Source organism: Zeus faber (genome assembly GCF_960531495.2).
Source record: "Zeus faber genome assembly, chromosome: 7".
NCBI classification, from domain to species: domain Eukaryota; kingdom Metazoa; phylum Chordata; class Actinopteri; order Zeiformes; family Zeidae; genus Zeus; species Zeus faber.
This window is the reverse complement of record NC_137203.1, coordinates 29,860,268-29,876,967: the sequence shown is the minus strand read 5'-3', so window position 1 is coordinate 29,876,967 and position 16,700 is coordinate 29,860,268. Positions and strand designations below refer to the sequence as shown.

The 16,700-nt window shown below is 41.3% G+C and overlaps 1 protein-coding gene across 1 annotated transcript in view; it reads left to right on the top strand.

Moving 5' to 3' along the window:
- cacna1ba (calcium channel, voltage-dependent, N type, alpha 1B subunit, a) overlaps positions 1–16,700 on the top strand; it is a gene marked incomplete at both ends in the record, with an annotated part of 136,297 nt that overhangs the window by 70,574 nt on the left and 49,023 nt on the right. The window contains 15 exon segments of the mRNA XM_080004319.1: positions 354–572; positions 1,562–1,674; positions 1,810–1,922; positions 3,294–3,425; positions 4,833–4,905; positions 5,018–5,135; positions 5,286–5,353; positions 6,523–6,629; positions 8,489–8,551; positions 10,301–10,336; positions 12,675–13,487; positions 14,447–14,634; positions 15,203–15,323; positions 15,529–15,658; positions 16,253–16,312. Of these exon segments, the coding sequence (XP_079860445.1) occupies positions 354–572; positions 1,562–1,674; positions 1,810–1,922; positions 3,294–3,425; positions 4,833–4,905; positions 5,018–5,135; positions 5,286–5,353; positions 6,523–6,629; positions 8,489–8,551; positions 10,301–10,336; positions 12,675–13,487; positions 14,447–14,634; positions 15,203–15,323; positions 15,529–15,658; positions 16,253–16,312 (2,354 nt within the window).

Genomic DNA, 16,700 nt, shown 5'->3' with positions numbered 1-16,700 from the left:
AGAATAAGAACACTAGCTGGAATGCAAATTCTGTTCTGAGCTAATTAGAAATAACTGGATTGGCTAATGCTCTATATTTTGGAGTTCCTTGAACTTTACATCGCAACACCAAAAGGCTATGTGTAGGCATTTTGAAACTTTTAATTTATTTTGAGAAAGAACATGTTTCAGATGACTTGGGGTTCAAAGCTCTGTCACCTCATGCAACTCTACTCTATGCTGGTCATGTGCAGGTGGCTTGTATGTCGCTTTCTAATACACTGAAATCAAACCCCAGTCTGGAGCTCTGTAACTTTATCGCCAGTTGTTTTTGTGTTTTGCTTTTCCCTTTTTTTCCCCTTTCCCCATAACTGCCCCCCCAGGGTCGCCCTTCGCGCGGACCAGCGTCAAGAGCGCCAAGAACGACAGCTCCTCCTACTTCCGACGGAAAGAGAAACGGCTCCGCTTCACCATCCGCCGCCTGGTGAAGGCGCAGAGCTTCTACTGGACCGTTCTGTGCCTTGTGGGCCTCAACACGCTGTGCGTGGCCATCGTGCACTACGACCAGCCAGAAAGGCTCACTTACGCACTCTGTAAGTGTATTACACTGCATCGATCTAATCTAAATAAACTGTATAAAAGAAAATTTACTTGACAACATTTCGTAAACTAAGGAAAGACGTCTGCGTTTTTCTCCAATGTTGTTGCTTATTTCTCTCAATTAAGTCAATAGAACTGACTATTTCTTCTATCTCAAATAGTTGTAGAAAGGCCTGGTTCTAGAGTGCTTTGATCAGGGGGGCAGTCAGAAATGTTGATTGGCCTATTCACATGTTGGCGAGTGGGGGTTGCAGTTTACCAAGATAACAGACCTGGGGACTCCCGACATGAATTACAGTTTTCCGAGTTTGAACTGATACAAACTTGGATCACTTTCCTAACTTTTGATTGGGTGGGGACGACTCACATTGGGTGGGCTGAGCCCACTTCTGCCGAAGCTCCGGCCACTGCTGGCCTTGACTATAGTCATAGTTTCTTAAAGATAGCTGAATAATCATATACACGCAATTCTAGGCCAATCAGTTTGTCTCAAAAGGGAGAAAAAATGTTGAAGGTATTTGATTTTAAATGTTCAGAATTTTTCTTGCAGTGTATGATACACAAATACACACATATATACTGTACATTGTCGTGAAATATACATGGGCGATAAGGTGGTGTTTTCCCTGTTATGTGACAGCTGTTTGCACACCTGTGGGTGTGAACTAAATTGTGAGCAGGTGTGAATAGTTGGATGAGTGGAAATATAGATTGTATAGAGAATTGACATTCTCCTTTGCCCCATAACAACCCCTTCAGAATTACACACATTTACTTTTATGAAGCTATGCGAAAACACATGCACGTACACACACATGCACAACCATTTTTCAAGTGTCGTCATGGGAAAGTGCTCATTGTTTCCTCAGACAATGGACGACATCTATGTCTATTTACCCAACTTGGTTAAACTGTGTGAAATCTGCAGGGAAGTTTCTGTTGACATAGCGGTATTGATCTGTGTCTGTGTGTTTGTACCCAGACCTGGCGGAGTTTGTCTTCCTGGGCCTGTTTCTGACCGAGATGTCCATGAAAATGTACGGCCTCGGACCGAGGAGTTACTTTCATTCCTCGTTCAACTGTTTTGACTTTGGGGTGAGTCTACGAACATGTCAGGTGAATTTTGTTGCTGTAGAGATTAGCCTGTTCTTCCTCATTTAAAATCTGAACATAAAGCTGTCCTTTGAGATACTGAGACGGGACCCTGAACTGAGATGTCTGTACTTGCAGGTGATCATAGGCAGTATTTTTGAGGTGATCTGGGACGCTATCAAACCTGGAGCTTCGTTTGGGATTAGTGTCCTGAGGGCCCTGCGACTCCTCCGAATCTTCAAAGTCACCAAGTGAGTAGTCTGTGTATTCAAGTAACACTTAAGTCATAGAAGCTTCTTGGCCCCGGTCACACCAGAAATTCTCAGAGTGAGATTCTAGGAAACCTCACTTCCAATGCATTTCAGCTGGATAGCAAGTTAGATAGCTAGCTCGCCAACCAAACACATTGTCAGGGGTCCTGGTGATAAGGGAGTTGAAAACGTGAACGGTGACCTATGCAGGGGAATCAGAGGTTCAACGTTCTCTCTGGCTTTGCATTAAAACACCTGCCAGAGTTTCATTCGACAGAGAATCCATCCGGCTTGGTTCTCTCCTGGGCATCCTAGGCAAGTCCAGTCTGATGCTGTTCTTTTGTAATAAATATATTTTTTTACTCAAGTCAGCATGAGCGGTCTCTCCTTCTTCATCAACACATCAAATTCATCAAGAAACTACAGGATACAGTAGCTTCCTTCATTTTGGATTGAACAGATCTTCCGTTTACGAATCAACGTGGCCAACACAGTTTTTGCTATTGTTTACAACCACATTTTTGCATGTCAAATCTCACCTACAATGACTCAATGCAAATGCAAAAATCACATACTATATGCATAATAATAATAATAATAATAATAATAATAATAATAATAATAATAATAATAATAATAATAATAATAATAAATATAGCTGCAGGCAGCAATATTGACCCCATATCCATTATTGTCCATTATTGACACCAATTACAAATTTTCGAGTTTCAATGAAGCGAATGATCAGTTTGTACCGTTGCTCCTCTTTACCTCAGCATAATGTCTAAAACAAGTAATGTTGTCTGAGTTTCCAATGAACGCAGCATTGAATGACGTAATGACCGAGTGACGAGTCCTGGTGACACGCAGAATTACTAATACAGGCCAATACACTTGTTGTGTGTTATTACTTTATCCTAAAAGTTAGAACGTGGCTGTCTCCTAGCTGTAGTCCTGTCGTGTGGAAGTTCCCAAAAACATGGTTCCATTCAAACGGATTAAACTTTATACATTTCATCAACTTTTCAAACTTTCAGGACTATAATTAACACACAATTTCCTATGAGACGGACCCCTATTAATAACCTTTCAGGGGTAATTTGCCACTGTCCAAAAATAGTATGCCATTATTTTATCTTAACAATAGTCACATTAGAGCTCAACACATTTTTTTGGAATCAGAATGGTCTGAAAATTATGCAAATGTGAAACACAACAACCTATGAAGTGACGCATATTTTTTTTTGCAAAGTGTGTAATAACAATAGTGTGTGTGTGTGTGTGTGTGTGTGTGTGTGTGTGTGTGTGTGTGTGTGTGTGTGTGTGTGTGTGTGTGTGTGTTGTGTGTGTGTGTGTGTGTGTATGTGATAGATACTGGAACTCCCTGAGGAACCTGGTGGTGTCCTTGCTGAACTCTATGAAGTCCATCATCAGCCTGCTCTTCCTCCTCTTCCTCTTCATAGTGGTGTTTGCCCTGTTGGGCATGCAGCTATTTGGTGGACAGTCAGTACCCTTTATTACTGTTTTAAAAAGATATATTCTGACACGGTTGATTTGATCATTTCTATAGCTCATATTTCTATTACAGTCAGAAATAATAACACAAATAAAATAATAATACTAATAATTGTAATCATAATAATAGAAAATAAAAACAAATAAAAAAATAAAGTAGCAGACGGACAAGGAAAACCACAAAGTCCTAAAATCTATATTGTTTTTGTCTTAAAGATATAACAAAATTGGTTAAAGTGAGCAGATGTGTCTGTTATTATTTTGTATTTCACTATGTGTTTTTGTTATGGAATGTTTGCAACTGTCACGAACAGTTTGGCTCTCTCCTTAACGTTTTCTGATTCATTCAATGCTTCCAGCGCCACCAGAAATCCATTTGAAGCACATAATATCCATACTCCTGAGACGATAGTCAGTTTGTTGTAGGGAGTGGGCAAGATGTAGCAACCCAGGAGCAGATGGACACATGTCATGACAGAGGCTCTCTCCGTGTGTGTGTGGTAATGGATGATTTACTTGTTGCTTGTTGATTTCTCTGGCAAGCAACAGGCGTACAGACCACCCAAGACAGGTGTGGCTGCTTAAACCACACCACCCACACACCACAATATTATATGCTTGTTATTGACTGACTAAGACAATAAAATAGGGATAATGGGATTGTAAAACAAAAATAAACGCATAATTCCAGAATCAAGGATTGAAACGATATAAAACAGAATACTACAATATTAAAAATAAATTAACTAAATTGTTAACAAATAACAATAGAATCTACTGTACAGTTCCATCTACCTCATGAGATGAGTAATGAGTTATTACCAAGTTTTTTTTGTTTTTTTTTAACTCCATTGCAATCTCATTCCAAAAGACTGCATTCTGAGGTCTGATGTAATTATGTCCCAGGAGACAGAGAGGACAAGTGCAAGATGTCAGCATTATAGCGCATCTCACTGCTTGGGGGGCGGTTAAAGGAAAATTTCACAATTTCTTAGCCTAAACCTTGTTTTTCTATCATTGGAAGTCAACCGTATAGTGACCACACTCTTCAACTGCGATTGCCCCACTGCATATATTGCAGTGGGGCAATCAATATTACATATTGCAGCTTTGTGCACAGCAACACTTGATCATTTTGAAACATTCTGATGCCATTCTGATCACTTGGCTCGACTGCCGATGATCTAAAAGTAAGGATGATGTTAAAACACACTGACGTTTTCCTTTAACAAGTCAGAGATGAACCATGAGGTCATGCTGTCTGTATTAGCCCAAATGGCAAGAATGATGCCGTTCTCCCCTTGTTTCCCCCTTGGAGACTCAAGTGATTTGTGGCCTTGGGAAGGTAATTTAATCTCACAAATATTGTTTTGCTTTGTCTTGTTACCCGTCCAGGTTCAATTTCGAAGATGAAACGCCGACCACAAACTTTGACACGTTCCCAGCGGCAATCCTTACGGTTTTCCAGGTGAAGGACCAGCGATGTGTCCAGACACCACAATAGAACATTGTGCCAGAGCCTAAATCTACTGTACCACCGCATCACTCAGTAGAACTTCGATTTTGTTTCTTTCTGGCAGATTCTAACTGGGGAGGACTGGAATGCTGTGATGTACCATGGGATTGAATCGCAGGGGGGCGTCCACGGTGGAATGTTCTCCTCAATTTATTTCATCGTTCTCACTCTGTTTGGAAACTGTATCCTCTCTTACGTTGCTCAGAACTGATGTATTCATCTACCTAGTGTAGATGAAATAAAAATGCTCTTAGTGCCCCTAAGCGAACTACTGTTTGCATATTCATCTATTAGTCAATTTTTTTTATTTCCTGAACTTGCAAATGAACCAGACACACTCCTGAATGTTTTCTTGGCCATTGCTGTTGATAACCTGGCGAACGCACAGGAGCTCACCAAGGTACAGTATTTCTTGGGGTTGTTCCTTCTCCGTAAGAGTAAATACCATTTAGCTCCAATCTTATTCTAGTTAATCATTGCTGGAACCACCAACACCTTAAAAACAGTGAAATATAGTTGTTGTATGGCATAGACGTCTTTTAAACGTCTTTTAAACTTAAGCAAATATTGTCAAGATTAAGCCTTGACCTTTAGACGTATTTTTAACCCAAAGGTGTTGGCTGGACCAGTGGACTGGGAGTGGAGAATGAAATCCGATTACTCTATAATAAACTTTCCTTGATGTCAAAGGATTGGTTTTAATGTCTATGTTTAAATCTCTATGTTTTTAACAAGCAAATGCATGCCCCTCTTCCGATTATGCGAGGGAAAATATGGTGGTGCCATAACATCAGCATCAGCGAAAACCAGCCAATCGGCACATCTTTTTGCTAATATTGTAAAGAGAATCCACCAATCACACTTTGAGACTCAAACTTTTCTTGAATGTTGTTATATGTTTCTCTCATGCAGTGCTGGATGGTGCCTGCGTAGTAGCGAACAACATTTATCATTGTTTACCATTCATTTGTGCATTTAAATATGACGTCTAAGCTGCAATATGGACAACAAAGTATAAACGATTCCCTTTTCAAAGATATCATAGTTTGGTCTTAGGTCTTACACACTTACAGCCTGGAGGGTTACCAAGATGACGCCAGAGTGAGCAGACTTCTCTTTATGTAACTACGTCTTTGCTGGTGCCCTTGGGGTGATGCTGTGGCCTCGCCTCACCCAATGTTTGCCTGTCAGAAACACATTCACAAGGAAACTAATTAGCGGGGCTCATAAAAGCTCCAGATAGAGTCCAGAGAGTCCAGATCAACCAAATAAAAGAAAGAAGTAAAAAGGATTTCAAGTATTCAAGTCCCATCAGGTCTCATGTGAATGTTGATATTTATTTTTAAATTTCTACAATAAATTTCCTTCAAAATGTAAACTTTAGTCCGAACTTTATGACCCTAGTGTGAGTTTGAATTACAGACTAAGGAAAATCCTCATAAGGGGACGTAACATGAATGGTTGTAAATTGCAATTGAGTAGTTGTAAGTTGTAATTGTATATTTACCGCTGGACTTTTGGCTTGTTTCATCAATACAAATTGACCGATATTTTCCTGCTCTTCCATAGGACGAGGAAGAGCAGGAGGAGGCCATCAGTAAGAAGCTGGCACTGCAGAAGGCCAAGGAGGTGAAGGAGGTCAGCCCCATGTCTGCTACCAACATTTCCATCACAGCGTGAGTGGCAAGTGCTCACCTGAACCCGGCTCCTCTCTCTCCCCAGAAAGCCTCTATCTAATTCTCGTGTGTCTCAATCTTGCGGAGGCAGTTTCCTGTTTGTTTTGTCCCCCCACCCCTGCATATGTTCTTAATCCAACCCCGTTTGTGTGTTCTGTAACATCTTTTCTCCCAGGGTTTCTGCCGTGCTTTGTCAAAAGCTTTATTGAGTTTTGTGTTGTTTTTTTTTTACACAAGGCCCTAGGGTGTAGTACAGTGAATGCGATAACGATAACAGATGTTAATCCATAGCATTATGCACTCTGAACTCTGGCTGAGTAAAGATCTTTTTTTTTATTTTTTTTACTCCACCGCCACAGTTCTTTCTTCTTCATTTATTTGGAAGTCAGCCAGACCAGGAAGAACAAAGCACAGTATGCTTCTTCGTGCCACTGCATCCCTTGACAGACTTAACTTTTTACTTGTGTCCATTGTGAATTGTAAAGCATTGTGGGTTTCTCTTGCGCTGCTGTCTTAGTTGAATATGTATGTTAATGCACTGTTTTAGCACCATTTTGTTGCTGTGACACCAAGATAGTTTGTTATCCATTGACTTTATTGCACTGGAGGACAATTCCAGGTTCAGAAAATCATTGGTTTTTGATGCGGAAAAACACTCCAGTTTTCCTTCTCGGTCGTGTTAATGATCAAATTCCAGTTGACTTTACATACCAGGGAGAATTTTTATTTTCTGGACCTGGAATTTGCCGCTATGCTTTAGTGTGACAATGTTCTGTGAGAACTTTTGCCCACCACATATCAACAACCATGTAGGTTCCAGTGAAAGCCATGTGTGCCTGCTGCCTACTTCTAGTTGTGGTGGTCAAAAGCCTTCGAAGATTCACTTTTGGATCTTGCTGCTCACGTTGCAATTTTGGTCTGTGGTATTGGTCTTGCTATCTTGGTATCCCTTTTAACTGCCACGCCCCATTAAAGTGTCACGTAATGGGAAGCTTAAAGCGATATGAATGCTTTGTACAACATTTGACTGTATATTCCTTAGTTGAAACGAGTTTTATACTGCCAATCACTGACACCAGAGTCATGACGTGAGTATTGAGTCAAATATATTCCAAAATATATACAGTACATTTAAAAAATGCTATAATAATATTAATTCATGCCAACAACCACTTCCTGTTGGCAGCTAGAATTCTGACAGTCTGTTATTAAGTTATTATTCCGAATTTTGCACTGGCCAAAGCCTACATCCATTGCGTACACTATTTTGAGGCCTCTTTGTTTCAGTGTAGGCTATTTATTATCGGTAAAGGAAGTATTTTGACAATAAGAAACTGCTAGTTGTTTCATCCAGCCAGCTAGGGAAAGCTAGCTGGATAGCCTTGTTTGTAGTGTCAACAACATACCAAGATTTGGATCCGATAGTTTTCCATTACCAAGGGTGATAATTTGGACCACTTGCATCCTTTCTTACTGCTGTGAATGCCTAAACTTTTAGGTAGGATCCTCTTTCACACTCGAAAGGTTCATTTGCTTCATAACATTTTTCCAACTGTACTTCTCGATGGAAATTTTGACCTGTTTGGTATTTCGTAAGAATGTTTTTGAGACTTCAGTGAAAGCGACCACAGAAGCTTCTGGTAAAAGTGAGTGTTGGTACGCGTCAAGGAACGCATACAGCCAAATGTTCTAACAAACCTTTCCATATTGCCTGAAGGACAGACAAACAGACAGTCAAGGGGAACATGATTGTGATGTCTCTGGCTGTCTCACAGAGTCTGACCTCGTCCTGTTTGCTCTCTCCCTCCCTCCCTTCTCTCCCCCCGTGTTTTTTTGTTTTTTGTTTTTTGCATGTGCAGTTTTGTAACGCGCAGTCGAGGTGCGCTATCTAGCAGCTCATCAGTCTGCAGCGTTAACTCACTGTGAGTTCTGACCTTTCTGTTACGACTTCAACTGTTTGAGCCCTTGTCAACACCCCCCCCCCCCTCCCTCCTTTCCTATCTTCTACATCCTCCTTGTTTCTCAGCCTCACTACCATCTAATCTTGGCCTTTTCTCCCCCCATATCTGAAGTTCATTTTACAGCAGTCACTTCATGTGGAAACGCTGGCGAAATGCGGAAAAACTCGAGGGAGTGGCAAAAATGATTAGAACCTTTTGTGACACAAATTTAAGAATCTTTAGCCAATTCTTTCTGATGATCTATCTTTACCCTGCAAAGATAGATCATCCATTATTTCATAACAACATACAGTAGCATCTTTACACCCCATGTGATTTTAGGCCATGTTTTCCTTAAGATTATAGTCAAAGGGCAGAATGGGTTGAACCCATTTTCACATTAAAAATGTAGGAGGAAATCAACCTTAATGTGAAAAAAATCAAAGCAGCCTTTTTGCAGTGGTTGTGTAGTTTTGCGTTAAATTATTTCATCGTGTGTATGATTAAATCAAACAGCAATATCACGCTTCATGTAAAATGGGCTTTAAGAGGGCTCCGCTTGCTTGTTTCAGTGACGTCCATCGCTATGTTATATTGCTGTTGTTGTTGTTGTTGTTGTTGTGTTGTGTTGTGAAGATTGTGGTTGTTGTTATCGGTATTGTGATTGACCAGCCTCATTATCGCTACTGAACTCTCCGCTTTAAGTGCAAGTTGTTGTTTTTTAATTCACCCCCTCAGCTGATTCAGGGGACATTTTTGTACCAGTGTTTCTATCGCCTGTGTGCTGTGCTTCTATTTCCACTTGGGTGACCAGACTTTTTAATTACCCAAAGCAGGACACTGCGTTGACAAACAAGCTTTCTCACCATGTTCACATCTATTAGTATCTGTATACACTCAAACTATGCCACTCCATGTTATACGTTTGCTAAAACAATTTATTGCATTAGATCCGTAGGCAATTTCACATTGCAAACTTTATAGAATTCCGCAAAGCAAATAATCATGTAATGTAACTTATACATGCGACATGCCGACCATGGTAACCGTGACCAATGAGATGCAACAACACCGCTCCTGCTTCCCCTAGAGGATTCTGATTGGTCTGGTTATCTGGTGAATCACTAGATAAGCACCAATGATGTGTGGAGTGACACAAAGTAGCTTCAGCAAATCAAACTAGCCGGCGAGACAAGACTATCCCCCCTATTTACTTTGAAATGATAGAATGCGTGTTTTCTGTACCGTCAGGTATAGAAAAAGGGCTAACGCTGTGCAGGCAAAGGACAGAGGACGAGAGATTCTGCTCTCGGACAACCCGGCTCGACAGGGACTACAGCAGACACCGAGTGACTCAGCAGTTTGATAGATTGTTGTACATCCAGTCTTATCTTTACAGTTTGTCGACGTAGACCATACCAGCATCTGCTGCCTAATGCCAGCCATATGCTGGTGCTATATGTATAAACATCTGTCTCTCCTTCGACCCCTGCCTATTTTCTTTTACACTCTCAGCAGATTTAGTTCCTCTTTGTTTGTGTTTTTTGTGTGTGTATCTGTTGTCTTGAGTCGCCCTGTCTTCGTCCCAATGTCTTGTCTCCTCAAGTGTTTTACCTCCCAATCGCTGTGCTTTCCGTCCATCTAACTGTCTACCTTAACTGTCACTTTGAAGTTTCTGCTTTGTCTCTCCCCTCTGTTTGTTTCAACGTTGCTCCCTTTATGTGTCTGTAGGAGTTATGTCTGCACCCCAGTCCATCACTTCCTGAGGTAAACCAAACTGCCTGCTCGCAAGGCGATGGCGATTGCTACATGTGTGTAAAAACAAAAAAAACAACAACAAAAAAAACCAAACATATGTGATCATGGTTCTCCATCATTTACATTGTCGCAATATGGACGATCAAAAAAATGCGTCGAGAAATCATTACCAAACAAACCCGTTCTCATTTTTTTATCGCACTGAGCATGCTGTGGAGTGTTCAGCTCATCTGGTGACCCCAGTGGCTCATTTCCATCAAGCTCTTAGGGGGAGTTTCTTTATTTTCAAAGCAAATCAAATAAAGTAAATGAAATGACAATGCACAGCACGTCGTGCCGACGTTGCAGTAAAAAAACAAGTAATTATAGAGTGAAGACGGTCATCTACAAAAAGCTGTCCCTCAGCATGAGAGTTACACACTGTGTGCGCCTAAGGTCTTTCGCTAGGATTTTCGAAAATCTTTTCAAAGTCTTGAGACAATCATCTTGTCACGACAAGACAAGATGAAAAGACATCTCTTGTCTTAAAGGTCATTCAGAGTGTACTCGTTTGATTTGCTGGTCAGAGACTCTTGTGATCAGTCCCAGACTAGACTCCCAGACTATTCTTCTTAAAGAGAATATCAGGTAGGTTTTATATTATCTTCAGTTCTCGCGTCCTGACTATAAATCCCATAGTTTGTGCACACCAAAATACTTTAAAAATATGCCTGGTGTATATCCCTGCCTTTAGCTAACTATCTTTATAGAATCGTGAAACAGATTTTTATGGTACGTATTAGTCAAAGGCATAGCCGCAGAATGATGAGGAAAAAGCAAAAGCCCCTTTGAAATAGAACAATTTACCTGTTTTTATGATTTTGTGAAGCATGAATTATGACTCGACAAGCCTACAACGAGGTAAGTACTGATTTTGGCACCCCATCAAAAGGAGGCCCAAACCCATGTTTGGGAACTACTGGTGTAGGGTATGCGAGGAATAAAAACAAAGCCAGTTGATCATCCTAATTTAAAGTAAACACTCTTTTGGAATGAGCACCACTGTAAGAGATTACTTAATGAGAACATTTCCAAAGAGCAAGCCAGAGAAGCCATTATTTTTTAAAGAGCATATCAAAATTGCATGCGTTCAGCCATTTCAGAGCTCTGTATTATTCCCACACTGCAAAAAAATCCATGTCAAATAAGAAGAAAAAATATATACATTGAGAAAAAGACACATTTTCTGCCAACATCCAAGCACGAAAAATAAATATTGGGGTATAAATTGACTTATAGATACCAAAACAAAACAGTGCAAAAGATTGGTATTCCTAGAACAAGGAAAGATGTCTAGAATTTCTGCTCTCAGAATCAAAAGTCTGCTATTGTCTAAATAGTTACTTATTTCACGTTCACGTATCTTGTCAATCTCACACTCGGTCATTTCTCACTTTATCTAAATGTATCTCTTGTGTATTTTCAAGATTTTTTGGGGTTGTCAAGATTCCATTTGCAGTGCAGGCATTGACAGGGCGCCAAAAAGCATGTCAGAGCATGGCCACGTACGTGACCATGCTTGGCTTCTCTCCCGGCACATCCATAGACAAGCTCTCCCCACAGTGACCGGGGTCCTGAGGCAAGGTTCTGCCTGGTTTTCTGTGTTGGGAGCTCCATTGCACCGTAATCACACTGTAAATCATTCAGCAGGTTTTATATACTGTATGTGTGGCACTGCTATAAAGTCATAAATTACTTACTATGTATGTTTTAGATGCCTGTAAATCAAACTTCCTATTGATGAGTCCTGTCCCTTCTAATTATCCTTTTGTGTAAAGTAGTCTTTTCAAAATATGGAAAATAGATGCCAGTTCTAGAGTGAACTAGTCACAAGAAGACTGAGTTCTCTCATCATTATATAATTATTGGTAATTAAAGCACAACAGGTGGCAAAGAGGACAATTATTTTATTTGAGAAAGTATTTTTTCTGAGAATTACCCCCTTTCAAATTGTACTCATACATATTTAATAACCCAGGTTGACATGATTTTTTTCTCTGCATTAAAAAATGTAGATTATGGCCTTGTTACACTTTCGCTTACCTCCTCCTTTAGAATTCGTAGTTCATGTGGCAAATTTTATGTATGGCCCTCCGCTGGTTTAATTTGATAATTGCGCTTGATGCGATTTATGTAGGAGTTTGTAGCAAACAAGTTACTAGACGAGGAAGAGCTGCACTCTGCCCCTTAGATGCTTTTAATCCTGACAGTTAAAGATGTTAGAAAGACCATAGACCTCAGAGGAAACGGTTTTAAGAATCACATTTCCAGGTGAGTTTAAATGGAGTTTCCATAACCCTCTTTGCAGTAAGGAGCAGCAGAAGTCCATGAGGATGATGTCTGTGTGGGACAAGCGGGTGGAGGAGCTGAGGAAACATAACCGTGCCAGCTGTGAGGCCTTATATAATGAGCTGGACCCTGAAGACCGCCTGCGCGTCTCTACGGCGCTTCACATCCAGCCCAACATGATGACCCACCTGGATCGGCCGCTGGTGGTTGAGCCTCGCAACGGGCCTGCACTGGCGGGCACCGATCACCACCAGCACTATCACCACAATCAATCCCGCACTGCCGAGGAGGCCGAGAGCGCAAATGACCCGCACCCACAGCCCCGAAGGCACCACCGCCACAGGGACCGAGTCAAAGATGAAGCACACGATAACGGGGAACCCTCCAAGGATGGGCACCACCACGTGCACCACAGCCGCTCGAAAGATCATAACGGCAGCTGGAGCAAAGAAGGGAGGGGCGACAGGTCGCGCAGCCGTGAAGGGCAGCGGAGGCACAACCACCACCACCAGAGCTCCGTGGATGAAGGTGGAGGAGGCACCGTGGCAGGGGAGAAGGAGCACCACCACCACCGACACCACCACGCGCAGCACGGGGAAGCGCCACGGGAAGGGAACGGCACCGTGAATGGAGGTGGCGGAAGCCGGGGCGAGCGCCGGTCGCGCCACAAGGAGAGTCGCTCCTCCAATCGGGACGGCGAGAGGAGTTCCAGGGGAGAGAGTGGTGGCGGCGGCAATGGCGAGAGGAGGAGACAGCGCGCTCACGGCACCAGGGCCCCTCCCACCACAGAGGGTGGTGATCCAGGCGAGGGAGACCAGGGCCACAGCAACAGGTACATGGGAACTCTATCCATAGCCAATGTAAAAGTAATTTTGTGGTTTTTTGCATTTGCTTCAAAAATTCAATTTTTATTTCTTTCTCTATCTACCTTTGCATGGAAATACCTGAATGTGACTTATACCTGAAACAAAATGAGTGGAAGACCTCATGGAAGTTAACATGACATTGAAATAGATTGAAAATTAATCTGCTAATACACTACTACCCCAACAAATAGGACCAATCGTGGTAACATTAGCCAAGGCTTTTATAGATTTGCCGAAACTGAATCAGCACCAGTCTCACTTAACTTTATTTTTGTGTAGCTCGGCCCACATTATTAGCTGTTACAAAATGCCAACTGTAAATGTGTTCCAGTAAAAATTTTGCATAGATCAACGTTTCTAGATAATGTGAACTGTGCATCTTTTTTCCGATAACTGCACATATTGGACTATCTTGTAGCTAACTTATATGTTGGGCCATTTGGTCTCACCTGTGGGTAGAGCTTGAGCACGATGACTCAAACAACAGAGTTAACATGACATTAATATGCAATAGAAATATTACTGTACTACCCCAATAAAATGTTTCCCCCAGCAAATAAAACCACAAACTCACAACATAGGAGTTTTAATCTATTCTCAAGCACTCATTTAAAATGCTGATAAAATAATCAACACCCTTCAAGCTAAACTAAATCAGGAATTCAGCCAGGACACGGTATAAATGTCAATTTATTTCCATATTTCTTTATAGAACTAAATTCCAAATTGCAGGCGAAAGATAGCACATCATCTGATCACTGGCTGATGAATCTTATCAGCTCCACCAGCCACTTCTTAAACTCATATTAAAATACCATTCATTCTACTGGGAAGGTAACTTTTCTTACCATCTTGTGACACAGCCATGTGTGTATGTTGGAGTACTAATAAGAACTAGTAGGACGGTGTGCCCCGTGGATCCCAGGTTTGTGGACTGGGAGGGGGACTCCCTGGCCATCTACCCCCAGCAGTGGCCTGGGGAGCCGAGCTGGCCCTCTGACGGGCTGGAGGACTCGGACAACCAGAGGAATGTGAGGAGAACAGGTCAGACATCCAGCCACATACCTCCTGTGACCATCACCTCCCCGCCTGGCGAGACCACTCTTATCCCCAGTACGTTCCGTAAAGAAGTAATCCTCCTTTCTTACGTATCCACTAGATACTGTATGTTGCAGTGGCTCCATAGATATCAGTGGCAAATAGAAAGCAAGCTCATACATTTGACTAATATTTACCATAATTGTGGGTTCATAGAATACATATTGCAATGTTTTCATCTACCATTTCCAAGCTTGGAGTTTGGAAGATGAGTAAAGCATGTTTTTGCCTATGGACATGCTATGGACATAGCGCAACCTGATTCGCTCACAAAAGGAAGCTGCTTTGAAGCTTATTGGAAAGTGATTGGCTTAAAACTCCACAGAATCAGATTTGTCGACTGCAGCTCCCTGCTGGGGTTATATCGCAGTCAACATATCTTAGAATGCAATTATTTGGCAGTAAAATGCAAGAACAGCCAGTTTAAGCCAAAAACTGCTTCCACTGGCATAATAGGCTTTCTGTGGACAAGCCGCATCTACTCTTGTAGGTCAGTCGTTCTAAAACCCCATGGCCATTGGTAGAGACAGAATTTCACTGGATGTAGTTTGAACTTGTCGATCAAAAACATCTGCCTCAACAGTGAACAGCATAGACTGCGAGACTGCTCCGATGAACGAGAAATCTCTGGAGGATCTGGGCCACAGCCGAGCCAAACCCATCTTGCCTTACAACTCTATGTTCATCTTCGGCCAGACCAATTCGTGAGTCAAATCCATCATTCCACCGTTTTACCTCATAGGTGCTCTCATTTCCAATTGAGGAGCTCCATTCGGACAAGCTTATTGTCCACCTCCCCAGTGGGCCTATAAAGCTTTAAAAAAAGCGTCAAAGTGAATTACACATTGACACTTTCATTTACACAGGATCACCCTGTCTGTGTCTCTTCACCCCTAACCTCTCCCTCAGGGTGAGACGGTTGTGTCACTACATTGTGACCATGCGCTACTTTGAGATGTCCATCCTGGTCGTGATCGCCATGAGTAGTATTGCGCTGGCTGCCGAGGACCCCGTGCATGCCAACGCACTGCGCAACCACGTGAGAGACACACACACACACACACACACACACACACACACACACACACACTATTTCACACGCATAATTTCAATATTAAAATATCTCGCAGATTTACAGCAATAGAATAATTTTTTGAAAGAAAGTATAGACATCACGTCATACTTAGATAAAACACAGATACATAAAAAGATAATGCAAGTGTCAAGTAGCCAAGACATCAAAATACGACTTGTATGACTCGCTTTTAAAAAGAAATAATCCAGACTAAGGAAACTACATTTAAGCAGTTGTCAAAAATGAATCTTAATTTGAATCAACTTCTCACGTCCCTAATCATTTGGATCGATTATGACGTAATTATGATTATTATATATTTTTATATAACCTGGAAGTGGAATATTTTGCCCGCAGAATAGCACAGATGCACAGACGCAGTGGACGCCTATATAGCAGTGGACAACATGCTCATACACATTCATAATATTACAACAGGTGTAGGGTGAAGTTCACAGACAAGACAATACAATTGTGTAAAGAAAATTGGACAGTTGTTCAAAGAGGAAGTGCGACAATTAGCTTTCCTGCAAAATCGTGTTTAATCTCCCCGTGCAGGTGCTGAAGTATTTGGATTACGCCTTCACTGGAGTTTTCACTTTCGAAATGGTGATCAAGGTGAGCACTGGAGGTCACATGAGGTCGGAATATGTGACGCTCAAGAATGTATTTATTTAATTATTGTTATTATTATTATTATTATTTAGGTATTATTTAGTTATTATTATTTTATTTGGAACCTCTTGACAAATCGATAATTTTTACATCAATAGAACGACAATTACCTGTAGGGAATTGAGGAATCCGGAAACCTGGATTTTCAACTGCATCTTGATTGAAATTGATTGTTTAATTTGTCCATATGATACACATAATAGAATATCAAATTTTGTCTTTTTTTTTACAATCCATTTAATGTATACTGTCAGTGTCAATTAGTGCCGTCAATAATTAAAATCCTAGCATCAATAGCAAAACCATTTAAATGTGTAAATTAAATGTTCTC